Raw genomic sequence first — 19,360 nt, 5'->3', positions numbered from 1 at the left:
CCTAAAATAGAAGAACCTAAGCCATGAAGAAGCAGAGGCTGAAGAAGACTTATAAGCCAACACCGATGGCAACGCAGTTGAGTGGCAACCGATGTCTTTGGCATCTCACTCGCACTTTCCAAGCAAGACAAAGCTATTAGGAATCCTACGAGGTGCCACCACCCACAATCTAGACTAACAACCCAAGTGTTATACCCACTCAACCATGGCTAGAACAGAAGTTTAAATAGAGCCTTTGAACCTAATGCAAATCTAGGAGAAAGTGAACTAGAAAGATGAGAAAACATAGAAGAAAAAAGAATTTAGGAAGGAAAAGAATGAATAGAGAGAACAATCAAGACTTCATTGACATTAACCATACCAAATTACAGGGTTTGTTCCTCTTTTACACAAATCAACCCACCAAACAATATTAGACATGTATCAATACCTCCCCCTCAAGCTTCCTTGCCCTCAAGAAAGAAAATTGAAAAACAATATTGAAAAAATAAATCTCCACTACAACTATCAACATATATCCAAGTAGTATCTGTGCAATTTTGAAGAACCAAAAACATAGGACAATAGAAACTTTCTGCAGCACTTTTTTGTTTTTGTTTTGCTTCATCTTGCATTTGATCTTGCTCAAATACCCAATTGAGTTTCCATTGACCATCTGTTTCATCTTGCACTTAATTCTATTCAAGAATAATTTCAATTCTAGCACTTGTAAATGATCATGCCCATTGACAGATTCTTTTCTCTGCTTATCTCTATTCTCCTAAATATCAAGTTGTGATGAAAGCCTATCATGTTCATGCAATTTCATGCATTAAATGACAACACAGTCTTGTAACACAAAATTAGCAATAGCAAGTTTATTCTCCTATGATGATGAAACAATGGGAAACTTATCCACAGAATCAAATTCCACAATTACATGATACATGTTTTCCACAGCTAGAATAAAACTCGAACAAGAACCTATATCCAAAAGTTTTTGGGACACATTTCTAGAATCATTTGAATCTTGCAGCAAGCCACTTTGGTTGTTCAAATTATTTTCAATCAACAAAAGTTCTTTTCCCTCCAAATGATTTACACTTCCATTAGCAGAAACCTTTGCTAGAGCTTTGACATTAGCAGCCGCAACTGAATTGGATGGGCCAGGACACCCCGCATCTCTACTAGAAATACCCTTCGGACCAATAGTCCAGCCAAATGATTATCTTTGGATATATTCAAGTCAGTAGTCAAATTTTTCCTCTCCACAGCATTAGATTCCTTGCTCGCAGGTTCTTTAACATCAACCTTGTGCAAATCAAATACCTGATACTCTTCCACAAATTCTTGATCACTTTCTTGCATTTCACCAAAACTTCCTTTATTTTTTGGGTTTTCTTCGCAGGACCAAGAGAAATCTTCAACATCAACACTCTTTCCATCTTCTTTATTGAATTCTACCTCTTCCTCATCTTTAATATCAGTTATTATACTCACCATGAATGGTGCCTTATCACAATCATGGTTAGCCGTAAATTGTTCATCACACCACAAGCACAAGCCCTTACACCTATCAATTCAATTCTGATAAAGTCTTTGTGATTGTGACAGAGAAAGGAACATGATTCATGGCAAAAAATTGTGTAATCAAATAGGGTTTCAAATAAACAAATGGAAAGAAGTTTTGTGCAAGAAGAAATCAAGAATCAAGAAATTGAATTAGTTTCCTGGTAAACAAAATCTCAAGAAATTACAACAGAGAAAAATGGGAAGAATGAGAAACAAAAAAGTAATAGAAAGAACAGAGAAGAGGAAAAACCTAGATTCAAGAAAGGAGAAAGAGAAGAAGAATTACCAATAGAAATCCATGGCCAAGTATCATTGGCTCTGATACCAATGATGCAAATCTAGGAGAAAGTGAACTAGAAAGGGGAGAAAACATAAAAGAAAAAAGAATTTAGGAAAGAAAAGAATGAACAAAGAGAAGATCAAGACTTCATTGACATTAACCATACCAAATTACAGAGTTTGTTTCCCTTTTATACAAATCAACCCACCAGGCAATATTAGACATTTATCAGAACCAAATTTGGAATCCACGCTGCCATCGCATTTCACTTGCAAGACGACTCCAACCAAACAGGCACAAGCTACGTGACTAGTCCTGTGCAGCAAGCCCAAAGTAGATCCACAAAAGCTCCTCTCCAATCCATCCTTGATTTGGAAACAAAACAACACAACCCAGAGACTATTTGCAGTCCCGCCCAGAGGTGGGGAAGTAGAGACCAACTCTCCCAGCCCTCACCCAATCTTTAGTTAAGCAGTTCCTCTCATTCATTAATCATTACCTTCAATTTTATCAAGACGCATGACAAAATCACAATAATAAAATCATTAAAATCTATAAACTAAATCAACAAATTTACAAACTAATCCATAAATTCACAAACTAAAACCTATTTAAATATTTTCATGACAAATTAAAAGCTAAAAACCAACGAGAGCAAAGCATCAGCTACGATAACCACAGTAGCAGTGAGAGGATGAGATGCCACAACAAAGCAGCCAATAGTAGGGAGTCGACACAACAAGCAAACTCATCTTTTGATCAAAACTAAGCATGTTTGATATTGACCTAGTATTTGGAAGAGATCATTTTGATGAATCATGCAATTTGAGCTGATTCCAGAAATCCATAACTATATACCTCAATAATGCCCAAGGGAAAATTCATAGCTAGCAAGATTTGGAGTTCAAAATTCTTGCTTTATCCTTCCCAACACAAAAAAGATAACCACATCATTCCTTCCACATTCCCCAAGTTACCAATTTAGGCCGACTTGCTTATGGTGCTTGAAAATTGAAACAACAGGGAGTAAGAATCAGAAATCTCCTGATTATTGAGATACTCAAGTGTTGACTGTTGAGATAGATACTCATATCAAAAGTGGTAGTAACACTACATTCACCTACAATAACAATCATCATCCTTTTCTTATACCACAAATATCAGTGCTCTTATGTTTCTTCCTCAGAATGATTGGCTCCATCATCATCTCGAATGCAGTAACCTTCGTCCCTGTAGCCTTTTCAACTTCATAAGCATCAACAATTCTAGTCCCTTCAAGGACATATTTCTCTCCTATACAGTTGCATGCTTCATGAGAACAAATGTTTAAGCACTAGAAGACAAGTCTCTGAAGTAGACCAACACCCATTCCATTATACCTTTCATCTAGCTTACATATAATCTGAAACAATAACAAAGATGATCAGACCATATACGTTTGTTACTGTTCAACTGCCATACCAGCATCATCTGCATGTGATGGCCTCCATTTTCTATCAAAGAAACCCCTTTCCACTACATTCTGGGCCTTTAGTGTCTCATCCTGAGTCTTTAGCCTTTCATCAATGAGTTCCAGCAATTCTTGCAAGCCAACTCCTGTTATAGCAGATATTTGGACATGGGGACCAGCTTGAGATTGCAACTTTGTTTCTGTCCCTGAGTTATTTAAGGTCTCACCTCGTTGGTCATCCAGACTCTTCAACCAATGGTCACCCACGTTCTCTTGGTCATCTCCTGACAACAGCCAGCCATCAGAGCAATTGTCTTGAATGTTATCTATCGTCTCTTCAAAATCCCCTTCACTACATTCCACTGCTAAAGAACTATTGGCCTTGTCATCTTCTAGTCCTGATGATATCTCAGATGCAATATCATCTTCATCACCATCATCTAGGGGTTCATCATCACTCATGTCTCCCTCTTCATAATCAATCTGAACAACAAATAAATTTAAGAAATATTGCAATTTGACCAGCACCAAATTCTTTTTTATTTGTCATGTTCCTTTTCCAGTTAATTTGGAAAAAAAAAAAAGGAAGCAAAGAATTCATTGTAGAACCTTATTCCAGACTTCAATCATACTCTGGAGTTTCTCTTCTGACACTCCTATTTGCTGAAGAACTTGCAACACTGTTGTGCGATGTTCATCGAGATTAGGAGCAGTGCAGTCTATCACATGCTGCACCAATATTTATCCAACACATTAGATGCATAATTTACTTGAGTAAATCTCTACATATGGCAAACCATATAAAATCGTTTGTCACATTGAAATACTACTAAAGAAAAAATAAACAGCACTGATCTTGAACCATTTTTCCATAAGGATAAGAAAGGAATGAAAGAATTTGACATCAAAAGACTGCTCCTAGAAATGCTTCTTTTCGTATTCAGCATTTGCCATTTGACACCAACTTCCAGAAGAACCTATACACAATATTACTACCTTAACTCTGGCTAAGCTGACTTGAGCAAAAAAGGAGGATGAATCATGAAATACAGTAATTACTAATTAATAATTGTGTATTCATGTCTCACTATTCATCCTATTTCTATTTATTTTTTCTTTTTTTCCCTTTTTGGGTCTCTTTCCATCTTTATTTCAAAATCGAGCCTTTTATTGGAGTAACAAACTTTTTAACCAACCTAATGCAAAATGAGGAGGAGGGACCATAACAGATGTTCAGTGGTTCTATCAGCAGAAAAATGACCACAAGGTCAGCAATGAAAGGGCAGGAAGTTGACTTACCACAAGAAGGTCTGCTTCCACTAATTCTTCCAGGGTTGCATGAAATGCTTCCACTAACTATTAAAGTAAATAGAAATGGTAGAGTAGAGTTATCATATTGATTAAAAGAAAAAATAAAGAAAGCAACTGCACATAATTGTCAGTTTGTCACTTACCTGCACAGGCAAATCTGATATAAATCCCACAGTATCACTAAGAAGCACTTTCCTCCTGAATATTATTGTTTAATCAGATCAACTGAGCACAAGTGATATTTCCACAATATGTTTCATTCAAGAAAACTTCAATTATTCAAGTCCCAGAACATGACAGGGAACATAGAAAAATTAAAATAAATAATTAAACTGACAATCTCACCCTGAAGGAAGAATAACGCTTTTCAGTCTTGGATCCAGTGTTGCAAACAATCTGCAGGAGCAAGAACTCCAAGTAACCACTAAGGCGAAAAAGATAAATCTTAATATTGAAGCTGCTTTAAATAGGAATTCCAAATCTAAATCAGTTTTAAGAGGATAGAGATACCGAGAATCACTATAAAGATCACTCTCTGAGAGCGCACTGACCAATGTAGACTTTCCCTGCAAATTGAAAATTTGTGTCTAAGATTGTGTATTTTATTATTGTAGCAGCAAATGAGTAACTTCGATAAAATTTTAATCACTTACAGCGTTTGTGTACCCTACAACAGCAACAGTGGCTAAACCTTTATTATGTGATCCACCATGCCTCTTGCGAGCAGCACGTTGTAAAGCTCGAGTTCGACGAACCTCTTCAATTTGGGATAACAAATGGTTGCGTCTTTCTAATATTCTGATATCAGAGTACACAAATGACTATATGAACACACAAGTCAAAGGTAAATTGTATACTGCAGACAGATTGATAAAATCCAGGAATCCAACAAACAAAACTAGCCAACAGTTCTGGAAACAAGTAACAATTCTTAGCATCAAAATGTGGCCAAAGGTAATATTAGGAGTTTAATCATCATCCTCCATGAATGTCTTCACCAGAAAAAAGAAAAATAAAGAGAAGCTAATAACAATTGACTTAACTGTTTCCTATATAAATTTTTAATGTCAAGGAAAATTAGTGTCTTCAAATCAATTGCATGATCAATGCTGATATAGCACAGAGTAGGGACACCTACAGGACTTGCAGGACCATACATTCAGTCTACCGAATTGAAAAGAAAAAAGGAATCAAAAGAGTTTTATATGATGTTACTGCTTGATCTAACAAACTACCCTGGCAAAAGCCTGAGTTTATTAAATTTAAGAATCTGTCTGCCAAGTGCCAACACATAAATGATGTCAAAGACGCTATTAAAATTCATATAATTCTTGTATGAGCAACCATGACAACCACAGAAACACTCAATTTCGAATGTATCTTCTATGGAGGAACCAATTTCAAACATGTGTCTTAAAACAGATTCTTAGGAGATAAACTGATTGAAAAAATAATAAATAAATAAACAAATATAATATATAACTCAGGTACGTTACACTAGGCCCTTTAACTTCTAGTACCAAAAATTATTCCTATGATACGTTATGCTCCAAAAAGATGCACTTATGTAGCTTAGGCCACACAAGAGGGTGCATGCAACAATATTTGACATTAACATGACATGATTTATATTGAAAGAGTCAAGCAGAATACTCTGGATTTTGGAATTTCCCCCAATAAATGCAGATATTAGATCAGAATTAATGTAGCATGGGTGTTAAACCCCTAGCTTAAAAGGAGGTCGTGCTGGTCAATTTCATCTGATGAGATATTAATTATTCAATTGTCTTCTAAAGTAAGTAAAAATCAAGAATTCTAGATCAAGAAGCAGACCTTCGCCGTTGCAATTGGAGTTCCGTTTCTCCAGCACCACTAATGAAGCCACGTCCTCCACTTCCCCTCCTGCAAAAAATACCCATGGACATTTAGAAACTGTCAAATAATAGAAAACTGATTAACGAAAGCACACATATCCAAGCACATACAACAAAGACAGAGAGAGTAACCATGTCTATCCCTGCCTGGGGGCAATCATACCTTGATTGAATCATGCAATATTTAAAAGTGCTAAAATTTAAGTATGATAGTAAGGAAGTCCACTAAGGAAGAATACCCATATTATTGCAGTATCTATGATCAAAATATGGCAAGACGAAGACAATTTATATGTAATGCAACTATACACACAATTTTTATGCCATCTATGAAGAAAAATTTCTGGCCATCTGAAGTGCTCAAGAAATGGACAGGGATCAACAAGGCATCAAGGCAGCTAAACAAGTACTGATAATGTACAAAAATGAGAAGTATCTGAAGAATTATTAATTACAAAAAAAAAAAAAAGCATATAATAATGGCTATATAACAAACATCAAAACCACCTAACAAAGGGAAGGTTGCACCTGTTGTAAAGGAACCAGAAATGAGTATGCAAAGTAACAGGTCTGAATCAATCTCAGGGAAGGGAATTGAAACAGAATTCTCAGAGAACTTAAGAGAAACAGTAAGATTGGGTGAGAAAAGAATAGAACAAGATGAGAAGAGAAAAGAGTTTAGAGATGAGAGAAAGTATTATTGAATATCATTCTTTGAATGAGATGATACAGATATGAATTCTTCCTTTTATACACAGCAGTAACTGCTTCCCAACAACTCCTTCACACTCTCCAGACAACCAGAATTACCTCTAACTACTTGAGGCCTTTCCCTCCAAAAGTTGTTAAATGAGTTTCCCACCAATTCTAACCGCTGTACCCCTGCCCCTATTTATTCTTTTTCCTTCTTCTATGATATGTAACAGAGTACTGAGTTCTAGCCATAGAAATCCAAATATTGTATAAGCAGAGTTGCAACTACAGATGAATGATATAATGTATCTTCAGATGCTGAAATTCAGTTTTCTATTTCATACCTAGCGACCGGCAATCAAAATGCCATTGAATTATCTCAGGAATCTAGAACAACTGACTCATATAAATGATAATCCTACAAAAGACCTGGATGCAGAATTGTATTTGATATGGCTCCTGAGCACCATTTGACAAGAAATTAAGGCCATAACAAACTCACCCTCGGGCACTTACAACTTCAGCTTCTCCAGTTGTCCCAAATGTATAGCGTCCATCAGGGCCTCGTACGCGAACAAGCCTACTTTTCTTATACATGAGCGCAGCCAATTCAGACTGCAGAAAGATAACAGTTCCACTAAAGGCTAAATTGGCACAATGCATGACAAGATTAAATTGAAATTTAAGCAAAAGGGGTAGAAGAAAGATGTTATGAAACTATCCTCAGTACCTGTAGCTTTGCCTCCTTCGTATAGGCATGAGCATTAAAAATCTCTATTATAAGGCCAACACGGTCCAACACAGGTTTGCCCCATGCACGCTGAAATGGTGAAGAAAGTGGAATAGAAATGGCATCTCATGATCTCTAAACACCCAGAAACGAAGAGGATTGAAATGAGAATTCGAAAACTTGCCTCCAAATTTCGTTGTTGAATCCCACTCAGAATAGAATTTACAAACACAGCATCCACTTCACCCTATTAAAATCATATATTAACGGTTGAAACAACACACTCATATCCAACAAAACACTGACAATCCAAATAAAAGTTACAATATTTCTTACCTTGGACTCCGATGTATATAGATGACATTTGATGGTTTCCACTGTCCCTGGACCAAAATATGTGTCTGCGCGAGCTCTGGAGGAACGGAGTATTGGGTTTTGAACGACTATATGAGGAGGCAAGGCCTTGTCGAAGAAATCAGTCTCAAAGTAGCCCTCACGCTGTTCCTCGAGGGAATTGGCGAGGCAGAGAGCCTCGTTGAGCTTGGCTTGAAGGAAAGTATCGGGGCGGAGGCGAGGCTGGACCACGAAAAGCCGAGGGGGGCTGGTTGGGTCTCTGTTGAAGAGCGATACAACATCGTTCTTGTCCTCATTTCTGTCATTACTTTGCTGCTTTGAGGAAAATTGTGAACATAGAATGAAAGTTGGAACTAGAATGGAAGACTGGGTATGGTGATTGAGGGATTGGTTCACAACGGTTAGGGTTTGAGTTAGGGAGTTGAAGCGGTACCTCAATGCTGATAGAGCGGACATTACTGAATTTTGGCGAGCAAAATGGTTGAATTCTTGTTGGAGACTACCACTCTAGGGGGAGAGATGAAAGTAGAGTGCCACAGTAGCTTTTACGGGCAGAGATGAAAGGAGTTGGGTTCAGGATGCTGCTGCACCTATTTTTCCCTAATTAATGGTAATCATCAAGTTGGATTAAACGACGTCGTAGTTGCACAATTTGATTGTAAATAAAAATATTAATTTTTCCCATAAAATACTTTTTCCATAAAAATAACATTTTTAGAAAAACATAAAATTTCAGTTCATTAACATGCAATTAAATTTTAAATTTGAAGTACTTAAAAAAATTAAATTTAAAGTATCAGTAAGCATAATCTAAGATAAATTTTATATATACATAGATACACTTATATTTTTTACCTAGACTCGATTCATCATGGACTCAAGATATAAAATATACAGTAAAGCTTATTTATTAAATATATGAATTTCACATTATTATGCCTTAGATATATAATATATTTGATTTAGATAAGAATTTTTCTATGCTAAAATATTTAACTAATAATGTCCAGAATTTAAACTCTAAATTTTTTTTAATTAATTTAAGAGACTATGATAATATGTCAATAAATCACTAAAAATAAAAGCTTAAACTTATAAATAAGAGCAATAAGAGGTACAAAAATAGTTGCATGTCTCTTTAATTTAGCAATAATATAGGTTGCATCATTTAATACTAAAGTTTTACGGACAAGATTTAAGCAAGATTAATGATATACAAATCAAAGGCCAAGCAAGGAATTCATATGACATAGAAAGAAACACTCAAATTGATCAAAGTGGCAACTTAAGATCCTTAAACTCATCGATTGTGAATGGAAGCACCATTGCAATGGATACAAAATCAATGAGCAATTGTATGAAGCCTGAAATGTAACATTAAATATTGAATCCAAAATACGTGAAATATATGTGCATATTTTGAATGGCGGATTGAAACTCTTTGGCTCTTACTTCTCTCCTAGAGGGCTGTGAATGCGGCAGAGGCTGGAGATTACAGTCGGAGGTTGGGAGATGAAAGGAGTGGTGGGCTTGGAATTTGGGGGAGGATAAGAGCGTGGATGAAAAGAAGTTGCTCCTATGGAGTCAGCTGCCCTGGGGTGAAAGTTTAAGGCCAAGTATTCAAGTGGCCGTGAAGCTGACCAGACCCAATAAATTAAAACTTTATCTTCTGAACGCAAACGGGAAATTTTTGCCTGTATTTTTCTAGAGGAGTAGAGTTTAATGAACCCAATCCATAATTAATTCTACAAATTAAATATGTTAAACAAAACTGTATAATTCCAAAATTAGTTCTAGAGTTTAGTACTGTAATCCAATCCTGTTCAGATAATTAATGCCAAAGAGAGTTCTGGACTGGTGGAGGCCTCGTAGCTGATCTAATAACCAGCACACATGGCAGAATAATGTCCTGTCTGATTCCCATATTGATATACTTCATACCTGACTTGCCTTGGATATAGCTCGTCCATTGTGGGACCAAAACTACACACCAGAACATATTCCTCTGTTCCTTTCACACTGCTCTAAAGCACTAATAGAGAGAGAGAGAGAGGGAGGGAGAGAGAGCCATGTTTGAGAAGTTTCAATCTACTTGCATGAGAATCTGACTTTTACTGTACACTTGTCCAGCAAGTCTCATTAGTCATGACGCACCTAATGCTTGATTTTGTTATAAATTAACAACATTATATGAAATATGACCTCACTTACCTCCTATATACAAAGAATACACACCAAAAGGAAAAAAAAAAAAAATCTATGGCAGTGGAGTATAGTTGCTGTGGAACTGGGTTCTTCGTCCACATTGCTATTGCTATTTTCCTGGTATTGTTTGCCGGGTTGATGTCTGGACTCACCTTAGGTCTCATGTCTATGAGTCTCGTCGATCTTGAGGTTCTTGCCAAGTCTGGAACGCCTACCGATCGTAAGCACGCAAGTAATTATTCGTTTCAATTTTGTTTCTGGGGATTATTATTACTATTTTGCTTAAAGTACCTTCCAATCTTTTCTTGGCAAGTTGTTCTGTTCTTTCGTTGTTTGTGTATGGGGACAAAGTGCATGATAAGTGAAATTAACCTACTGAAAGTACTATTTAAGGGGACTAAGCAAGCTTAGTTGTTGTTGTCGTTTGATGCTTTATGGTTAACTTTCTTAGAGATAGATGTTGGAGCTCAAAATCATTCAATGTTTTATGACCTGTTTGCTTTCCGGCAGCAAAAATATTGCCAGTTGTGAAAAGGCAACACCTGCTGCTCTGCACCTTATTAATCTGTAATGCTGCTGCTATGGAGGTGATTACAAACACAAGTTTTTCAAGTTTCAAAACTAAAATTTTCATTTATACTTCAGGGGTAGAAATTATTAGATTTCGTAACTGTTTGTTTTGCAGGCACTACCCATTTTTTTGGATGGTTTGGTATCAGCTTGGGGTGCCATTCTTATTTCTGTGACCTTGATACTTTTATTTGGTGAGGTTAGTTTCATATATGTAATATAAAATGATATTTTTGAGGGAATCTCAGACAAATAGACTACAATTCTTGTTAGACAACAATTTACCTCGTTTATTTATTGTCTAGCCTGATTGGAATTCGCAAATTCATTCGCAGATTATTCCCCAAGCTGTTTGTTCTCGATATGGTTTGGCAATTGGTGCAGCAGTGGCTCCAATTGTTCAAGTTCTTGTTTGGATTTGTTTTCCTGTTGCGTATCCAATAAGCAAGGTAATCTAGACAGTGAACTTCCTAATATTGAACATAAGAGCTTAATAATTGATCAAAGGATCCTGATTTTGATTGAAATTTCACTAGCTACTGGACTTTTTGTTGGGGGAGGGACATGATGCTCTTTTCCGCAGAGCTGAGCTGAAAACACTTGTAGATTTGCATGGTAATGAGGTATGTGTTGTCTTGATCAAGAAGATTTAAGGCATGCTAATTATTTTATTTTCTTGTCATTCATCAAAAGCAATAATAGCAAAATTATTTTCCTAGCAATCCATGGTAGTTTCTTTCTTGACATCCTTGTGGGATCCTGCAATATGCAGGCCGGCAAAGGAGGAGAACTGACGAGAGATGAGACGACGATCATTGCAGGAGCACTTGAACTCACTGAGAAAACGGCAAAAGATGCAATGACACCCATATCTGAAACCTTTTCCATTGATATAAATGCTAAACTTGACCGGTATTTAAGTTTTGTTTTCATCAAGGGAAAAATGAAATTTAATTATTTATTTAAATACATTGATTATCTTGAAAATAAGGCACATTCCATGATTGCTAACAGCTAATTTGCAGAGCTTTGATGATGTTAATTTTGGAGAAAGGGCATAGCAGAGTGCCAGTTTATCATGAGCATCCAAGAAACCTAATTGGACTTGTCTTGGTAATCACTTGTTAAGTTACTTCAGGATATTTTCATGTAATTAATAATAGTTGTTCTCTTTTTTTTTTTCTTTATTTAATTTCATTTCATTTACCAAAGTCCTTTGGCCTGCTTCACATCACAGTTTATCAGGATTTCCTGCCGTCTTTGCAATCCATTTCCTGCATCAGGATGCATGTAAAACGAAGTCTTTACTGATTCTAACCAAATTGCAGGTTAAGAATTTGTTAACCATTCATCCAGAAGATGAAGTTCCTGTGAAGAATGTGACTATTCGCAAAATCCCAAGGTATATTAAAGTTGTTCTACATTTAGCTCACATTTCCATTATCACTTCATCGCTTTTACCAATAACTGGAGATTTTAAAGTGAGCGTATGACTGGCAAAAACAGAAACTGTTTGAGATTAATAAGTGGTAGATGCTTAAATTGAATCTTGCTGCCCAGAATCCAGGAAAACATTACACACGGAAAATCCAAACGAAGAAATGCTTTGGCAGCTCCTATCCTAATAAGCCTTTTCATAGAAGAAAGTGAATCATTGAAGAAATTTTATGTTGATTATCTAAGCTTCAATCAATACCATCACAGCATAGAAATTCCATGCATGGCTTCATTATTCTTACTCCTTTGATTTATCTAATCCATCAGATTTTGACAGACATTGTGGAACTTAAACAGAAAATAATCATGTCATACCAACATTATATGAACATTAATCTGGACGCATTCCTTTCCTTTCTGTCTGCGTTTTTCAGGCAAAAATGAACTCCTAGTTCTTGCCTAACAGCAATTGTGGACAGCTGTTTGAAGTCATATTACAATAATTTGTGATATCTCTGGCCACCCTCTGGCCTGATATTGCAATGTTTTCCTGTCGCAACATGCATAAGTATGTGAATGAATTCTGATGAATTAGGTTAATGGTTTATGTGGCAGGGTTTCAGAGACAATGCCTCTTTATGACATACTAAATGAGTTTCAGAAGGGTCATAGCCATATGGCTGTCGTCGTAAGACAACATGGTGACACAGAGAAATCAGCTGGCGAAAGCACTGCTCATGGTAAGCAACAAGTGTGTTCTCCTTTAGTCTCCCAGACAATTTTCTTTTGGAACTAATACATTCCATAAAACACAACACAATTTAGTCAGAGATGTAAGGGTGGACATTGATGGCGAGAAGCTCACACAGAAAAAAAGTTTAAAGCGCAACAGATCACTCAAGAAGCTGAAGAGTCTTCCTAGCGATACAAGTCTGCACAGGGTAACATCCAAAAGCAAGAAATGGGCAAATGGGGTTCACTCAGAAATCCTGCAATTCGATGACAATTCCCTTCCAAGTCTCGCCGAAGAGGGGGAGGCTATTGGCATAATTACATTGGAAGATGTCATTGAAGAGCTATTACAAGTATGCGAATTTTTTCACCTTTGCTTTTCCTTTTTCAAAGATTGTTTTTCACAACAAAAGATTTCATGCCCTACTTATCTTGCGCATATAGGAGGAGATCTTCGATGAGACAGATTATCGTGATGGGAATCACTAATTCCCTAACCAGAATGAAGGAATTCATATTACATTTAGGAGCCAAAACATTTACGAGTCGAACCAGCAGAAGCTAGGCTCATATTCATGATTAAAGTAGCTATCTGTACTCTCTACTTGCTTTTGTCATTGCTGGTCCATACCTTTTGAGTAGTGACAGCAAAAAAAGAGACTTTTAAGCAATTTGAAAATGTACAAGACTTTTCAATGTAATGGGCTTAATTCACCACAATATCGCTCAGATTCTCCCAGTTCTACATGGGTCTGTACCAACAAATAATACAAGTATAGGTATTATAAGAAGTGTTCGTTCTAAAAATTTGCATCGAATTCAAATCCTTCTGCAAATAATTCTAATAAAGAGTGTAACAATTGAAAATCTAAAGAAAGATCCTGACCATCTAGATTTGAAAGAGAGAAAAAAAAAAAAAAGAAACCCAACCTTGCAACATCTCTACCAAGTGCAACGAAAAAACACAAATTGACAATTTCCTTTTCTGATGGTAAGGGAAGGCTGTCATGAATGCATGAAAGTTGGTTTTGACGATGCAAATAACATTGCCTCTTTCTCTTCCTATTTCAGCAAATTCAATTGAAAAGAGTTCTACCACACAGATAGGCCTGAATTTAACTCAAGGGGATATTTATCTATCCGTCCTGCAAAAAAGAAACTGAATTCTTTTAGATAACACGCAGCTTTCAATTTTTTCCAAAAAATTATAATACACCCACCAATGTCTTTTTTTTTTTAATTTTTTTTCCCCCTTTTCATTTTCAGAGCAAAGAGAAGGAACTGAAGATTTTTCTTCAAAGACCAACTCATTTCACTAGGAATGAAAAACATATCACATACTCAGAAGCAACATATTCCTCTCAAAATTATAGAACAATAAATCTATAGTGCATCACAGAAGCAACCATTTGGCATGTTCAGTAGGAATTAATGATAACCATGGGTCATCAAATAGCAAGACAAAGCCATATGGGAATTAAAGAAAAGGCACAACAAGGTAGGAATCAACCCTTATGATTCATGCTCAAACACCGTCAATTTAACTAGAGGTCACTTCTCAATTATGTGCCCCCATTAAGCCAGAATAACAAGTGTTCCTTTTATGAACAAAATAACACAAAAAGAATGTCTCAAGTTAAAAGCATTCGACAAACAAGGAACAAATTGACAATATTTGAAAGGGAAAATGATAAACTTTCAAGCATTGAAAAGGAAATGAAAATGCTATCCACTACAGCTAAAAGTTAATTTCACATGCAAGGCATTGGAGATACTATTCCCTGCATTGTATCAAGTCAACTTACAAAATTTAATATCCCAAAGAACATGATCACCGTACGGTTTCAGAAGCAGCTCTCAGTTCTCCAATACAATCGTCATGGAAATATGCATTTAACATTTTTCACCAGTCTTGCATATAGCACTTTCAAATGTCACACTTCTTCCACCAGGATGACAAAGCTTCTACTCCACAGCTATGACGTGAGGAGGGCCAATCCACAAAGAAGTTAAAAAATGATTAACTGAATACATGTAATATGTGCGCCTATGCATGTATGTGCACCCATGAGCCATGCATAGCCTACCGTGCAATTTTTACATCCTAGTCCAACAAAAAAGCTACTCTAGTAATAAATTGAGTGCATTTGAACATAGAAAATATCTGAGCAGCAAGAGGATTCATCAAATAGTTCCTTTTCCATCAGACAAAAATTTAGAATTGGAAAAGCTCGCAAACCTGCTTCATGAGTAAGCTGACACACACGTACTACAAGTGATGACCTAACTGCATTATTAGTGCCAGCCAAAAGAAGGAAAAAAAAAAAAAAAAAAAAAGAGAAGGCAAAAAGAAATATAAGAAGATTACTTAATAGAGAAAGCACCTCCATGTCCAATCTTGGCAAGTGGACACGATGGAAACAGTCTCATCCAAACAATCTTAGCTCAAAATCAAACACATCTAGTTATTAAAACTAAATGCTAGCCCTACTACGGATCCTGCCCCACTGGCGTCTACGAGCCCTCCTCTTTCTCCCATCCTTTTTTGCCTTAACCTTTTCTTTTAAATCCCTCTCCCCTCGTCGTTTATAACTTTTGAAACTTGTCTGTCTATCTGCAGCCATCTTTCTCACCTTTTCTGTGATCTCTACTGCAAACTGCCTGTTATACAATTTCCTTAAACCACGCATGAGCTTAGCAAAAGTTTCTGGCTTTGGCATTACATCTGCATCCATCATATCCAAACAATATGAACAAGCCTCTTTCACATGTCCATTTGAAAACAGTGCATGAATCCAAATTGTCCAAGCATCCGAATTAAGTTCACATCCTTTGGTAACAATGCAACTCCAGACATCTTTAGCCATTTCAAGCTTCTCACCTCTCAGCAGAGCATTCAACAACTCCTTCAAGATACCATATTGAGGAGTATATAAAAGGCCTCTCCCAACCATTTCTTTAAAATACTCACAAGCCTCAACCAAACAACCCTGCCCAAGAAGCCCATGAGTCAAAATAAGAAAAGAGTCAATCCCTGGACTAAAGCCATTTGCTTCCATTTCATTCCAAACTCGAATGCCATCATTGACTTCCCCCAGCTTGCAGGCCAACCTAATCACTACATTGAAAATGCTGAGATCAGGAACACAGCCTACCTTCTGCATTTTCCCCTTCAATTCCATACACTCTTCCAACTCTTCTTTCTTTTCATGGGCCAACATTATGTGCAAGTAAATCAGTTGATTAGGCATACACCCTTTCTCTATCATATTATCCAAAATCTGATATGCCCTATTAATTTTACCCCACTTGCAAAACCCACTTATTAATGCAGCATAAGTCACAATATCAGCCTCACAACCATTCCTTTCCATCTCAACAAAAACTCTCATTGCCTCATCCATCTTCCCCTGCGCACTGAGTGCCTGAATCAAAATAGTATAGGAATTTGCATTAGGCTCACACCCCTTCCTCCTCATCTCCTTCAACAAATCAAAAGCATCAGCCATTTTTCCTGCCATGGTATAGCCAATTAAAAGATTGTTATAAACCACAATATCCGGTTCAAACCCAGCTTCACGCATTTGTACCAAAACATGTTTAGCCTCCATTAACTTTCCTTCTCTACACCAACCATATAACAAAGAAGTAAAGTGATTCAAGCTTGGCCTAAACCTCACCCTCATGTCCTCAAAAAGCGAAGCAGCCTGCTTTACACTACCTTTCTTACACAATGAATCCAATAAACAACCAAAAACATACTCATCAGGTTCACATCCATACTTTGGCATCTCATCTAATACTTCAATTGCTTTCTTAACCAATCTGGCAGAAGCAAACCTTCGGATCAAAACAACAAACAATTCACTCGTTATCAAAACACTATTATCTTTCCTCATTTCCTCTAGTAAGGCCCAAACTGCACCAAATTGTCTCATTTTACTGAAAATCTTGACCATAGCCTTATAATTTTCATAACTATGTCTATAGCCGGGCTGCTTTGATGCCCACACAAAGAACCTATACCCCAAATTCCCTGCATCACCGCAGCGATTTAATACCCGTTCGGTTAAGCCTGCACGCACTACAACACCCGATTTTTGCAAGGCAAGCTCTAATTTTGGAACTCTAGAATGAAAATTTCTGAGGATTCTGTATACCTTTTCGACATCTCTCGCAAATTCATCAACGTTGTTGTCGCTGCTGCTGTTGTCCCCGTCTTTAAAGCTCCCTTCTTGAGTTTTGAGACAAACAATACCAAAACCATTTCTTGGATTGTTAGGTACAGAATTTTCTTTGATGGGTTCGTGAGCTTTGTGGCATAATTGTCTGTGGATGAGATATAGCGGGGAACTTGTTGGATTAGAGGGAAGTGAGAGACGGCAACAGTGTTTGTTCAGAAAAGAGTTCCCTTTCAAGGAGAGTCTCTGCATTTCTCTTCTGGAGAGTGGGAGCATTTCGTTAGCGTTTCATTTTCCAGGGAGGAATCTCAAGGGAAAGCTAAAAACGATGTCGTTAGACTTTAGTATTCACAGTGCCCACGGTTAAGCCCAATAATCATTTCAAGTCCATAACCGAAACCTAATTGCGAGCTTTATAGCCTGCAGTGCATCGAGCAGCAGTTTACTCAGTGTCGACACTATATTTTGGCCGATCCCCAGAATCAATAAACTATGAAACCGATCCCCAGCACTAAATTTTCCTTTGCCAGCCAACTACATTTCCGACCTCTCTTTGCCATATTACCGATCTCTCTTCACAGAGAATTGAATCAATGCTAAGCCCTCGTATCATCTAAGGCCTTGCCAAGTCGCTCACCGATCTCTCAAGCTAATTGTCAAATTTCCTGACCGGTCGATTACATTCCCGATCTCTCCTGTCAAACAAAATTGAATCAATACTAAATCTTTATGTCACTGGTCTTATTGCCGATCTCTCATTTTAAGTTCAGGAATAATTAAGATTCCAATCCGATGTAATGATGATCTTGATTTTAAGTGGGTTCACCAAATTTCTAATTTTAATCAAGTCCCGATTAATGTTGATTCCCTATCGATCTCATGCTCATTATGTTTTCCGATCTCTCGCACTTAGGTTAATAATCTCTTTCAGTTACTTCGATGTACTCAGACAATCAAGTATTAAGTAATTTAGAGATTTTCCGATCACAATCATTCATTGAACAAAAGAGGCATTCTATTTCATTTCAAAAATTGTACAAGTCATTCAGCTGGAGGATCACCCCCAGTCTGATCTACATTTTGCTCATTTTCTCTCTCATCCTCGGCCTCCTCTTCGCTTTCCTCCTCGCCTCCGGGAGCCAGGTCGGCCATCCAAGAGAAGTCCTCCTCTGGGTAACGCTTTTGGAGCTCGGCCAAGAGATCTTTATGAGCGTTCACATAAGCTCCGGCTATTCCTGTCACCATCTCTTCATCTTTTGCCTTAAGCTCCTCAGCAAGGTGTGCGACCTGAGCAGCTTCGTTGGCCCGGAGCGCCTAGACTTCTCTAAGGGCCTGATCCCTCTCAGCCAGAACATGAGTCTGTTCGGCCAGCTTATCCTCATAGTACTTCACCCTCCCCTCAATTTGAGATATATAATCTTGAGCGGATGAGAGTTGGGATCGGAGGGATGCCACTTCTTGACTCTTCCTTTCGACTTCTTGACTCTTTTTCTCGACCTCCTTACCCAGGCGGTAAGCCTTTTCCCGAACTATGTCTTTGGTTCACTGTGCACTCTACATCTGAACTCATGGAGCGGGTTAGGATGTCGTCAAGATTGTCCGGAGACAGTCTGTCCCGATCCTCCCGAAGGCAGATGGAAGACCCCAAGACTTTGGCAAAATCGGGGTTCTCCCGAACAGTCCGGTTGTTCTCCAAAGAAGTGATCAGCACTTGGGCACCACGAGAAGGGGGCCTCGCAGGAGGTCGAGAACGACCCCCTTCTGTGCTTGGAGCAACTGGAGGAGTTGGAGCCGGCTCTTCTCGTCGAGGAGGAGATCGGACAGCTTCCGCGATCGGCCGTCCCGAAGGTCAAGGCGGGTCCCCTTGTATCTCACCAAGTTCATGGCCGGGTGTTTGAAGTAGGGCCGAACGCTTCATCTCCTTTATTTTCTGGGAAATCTCTCTCTCCTTCTTCCGCTTCCTGGAACCTTCACCACCCGCCATACCTACAC

The 19,360-nt window shown here is 37.7% G+C and overlaps 3 protein-coding genes across 8 annotated transcripts; 1 reads left to right on the top strand and 2 right to left on the bottom strand.

Annotated features, from left to right (window-relative positions):
- Positions 1-1,955: 1,955 nt before the first annotated feature.
- Positions 1,956-8,832, bottom strand: LOC110666481 (GTP-binding protein At3g49725, chloroplastic). The gene is made up of 12 exons (XM_021826979.2): positions 8,226-8,832; positions 8,074-8,136; positions 7,890-7,979; positions 7,662-7,774; positions 6,426-6,494; positions 5,246-5,390; positions 5,103-5,158; positions 4,938-4,988; positions 4,736-4,790; positions 4,581-4,637; positions 3,891-4,010; positions 1,956-3,764 (listed from the first exon to the last, which is right to left on the bottom strand). Exons 1-12 carry the CDS (start codon positions 8,697-8,699, stop codon positions 3,273-3,275), a joined length of 1,785 nt encoding a protein of 594 aa, XP_021682671.2. The 5' UTR covers positions 8,700-8,832; the 3' UTR covers positions 1,956-3,272.
- A 1,614-nt stretch (positions 8,833-10,446) lies between these two features.
- LOC110666480 (DUF21 domain-containing protein At2g14520) lies at positions 10,447-13,907 on the top strand. 3 transcript variants are annotated; one of them, XM_021826977.2, is made up of 11 exons: positions 10,447-10,668; positions 10,959-11,035; positions 11,134-11,217; positions 11,354-11,467; positions 11,555-11,641; positions 11,791-11,930; positions 12,044-12,131; positions 12,347-12,420; positions 13,071-13,195; positions 13,281-13,540; positions 13,632-13,907. In XM_021826977.2, the coding sequence occupies exons 1-11, from the start codon at positions 10,503-10,505 to the stop codon at positions 13,674-13,676; spliced, it is 1,260 nt and encodes a 419-aa protein (XP_021682669.2). In that variant the 5' UTR covers positions 10,447-10,502; the 3' UTR covers positions 13,677-13,907. The 3 variants fall into 3 exon arrangements, with proteins under 3 accessions (XP_021682669.2, XP_021682670.1, XP_021682668.2); XM_021826976.2 differs by having other exon boundaries at positions 10,448-10,680; XM_021826978.2 differs by lacking the exon at positions 13,632-13,907 and having other exon boundaries at positions 10,447-10,680; positions 13,285-13,431.
- A 33-nt stretch (positions 13,908-13,940) lies between these two features.
- LOC110666479 (putative pentatricopeptide repeat-containing protein At5g65820) lies at positions 13,941-17,726 on the bottom strand. Of its 4 annotated transcripts, XM_058150235.1 has the most exons (3): positions 15,572-17,726; positions 14,993-15,163; positions 13,941-14,332 (listed from the first exon to the last, which is right to left on the bottom strand). In XM_058150235.1, the coding sequence occupies exon 1, from the start codon at positions 17,642-17,644 to the stop codon at positions 15,662-15,664; it is 1,983 nt and encodes a 660-aa protein (XP_058006218.1). In that variant the 5' UTR covers positions 17,645-17,726; the 3' UTR covers positions 13,941-14,332; positions 14,993-15,163; positions 15,572-15,661. The 4 variants fall into 4 exon arrangements, with proteins under 4 accessions (XP_058006218.1, XP_058006220.1, XP_058006216.1 ...); XM_058150237.1 differs by having other exon boundaries at positions 13,941-14,346; positions 14,993-17,726; XM_058150233.1 differs by having other exon boundaries at positions 14,993-17,726.
- Positions 17,727-19,360: the final 1,634 nt, after the last annotated feature.

This window comes from Hevea brasiliensis, chromosome 7 (assembly GCF_030052815.1).
Source record: "Hevea brasiliensis isolate MT/VB/25A 57/8 chromosome 7, ASM3005281v1, whole genome shotgun sequence".
NCBI lineage: Eukaryota > Viridiplantae > Streptophyta > Magnoliopsida > Malpighiales > Euphorbiaceae > Hevea > Hevea brasiliensis.
Note: the sequence above shows the minus strand (reverse complement) of the source record. Positions and strands in the feature narration are given on the sequence as shown.

Excerpts from the sequence above, each read along its gene's own strand:
- LOC110666481 (XM_021826979.2), bottom strand. The coding sequence starts at position 8,699 with ATGTCCGCTCTATCAGCATTGAGGTACCGCTTCAACTCCCTAACTCAA. Across the intron at positions 6,495-7,661 it reads GAAGTTGTAAGTGCCCGAGG|GAGGGGAAGTGGAGGACGTG; the intron begins GTGAGTTTGTTA and ends TATTTTTTGCAG. Across the intron at positions 4,989-5,102 it reads GATCTTTATAGTGATTCTCG|ATTGTTTGCAACACTGGATC; the intron begins GTATCTCTATCC and ends TTGCTCCTGCAG.
- LOC110666480 (XM_021826976.2), top strand. The coding sequence starts at position 10,503 with ATGGCAGTGGAGTATAGTTGCTGTGGAACTGGGTTCTTCGTCCACATT. Across the intron at positions 11,468-11,554 it reads TTGCGTATCCAATAAGCAAG|CTACTGGACTTTTTGTTGGG; the intron begins GTAATCTAGACA and ends AAATTTCACTAG. Across the intron at positions 11,931-12,043 it reads ATAAATGCTAAACTTGACCG|AGCTTTGATGATGTTAATTT; the intron begins GTATTTAAGTTT and ends GCTAATTTGCAG.
- LOC110666479 (XM_058150237.1), bottom strand. The coding sequence starts at position 17,644 with ATGCTCCCACTCTCCAGAAGAGAAATGCAGAGACTCTCCTTGAAAGGG.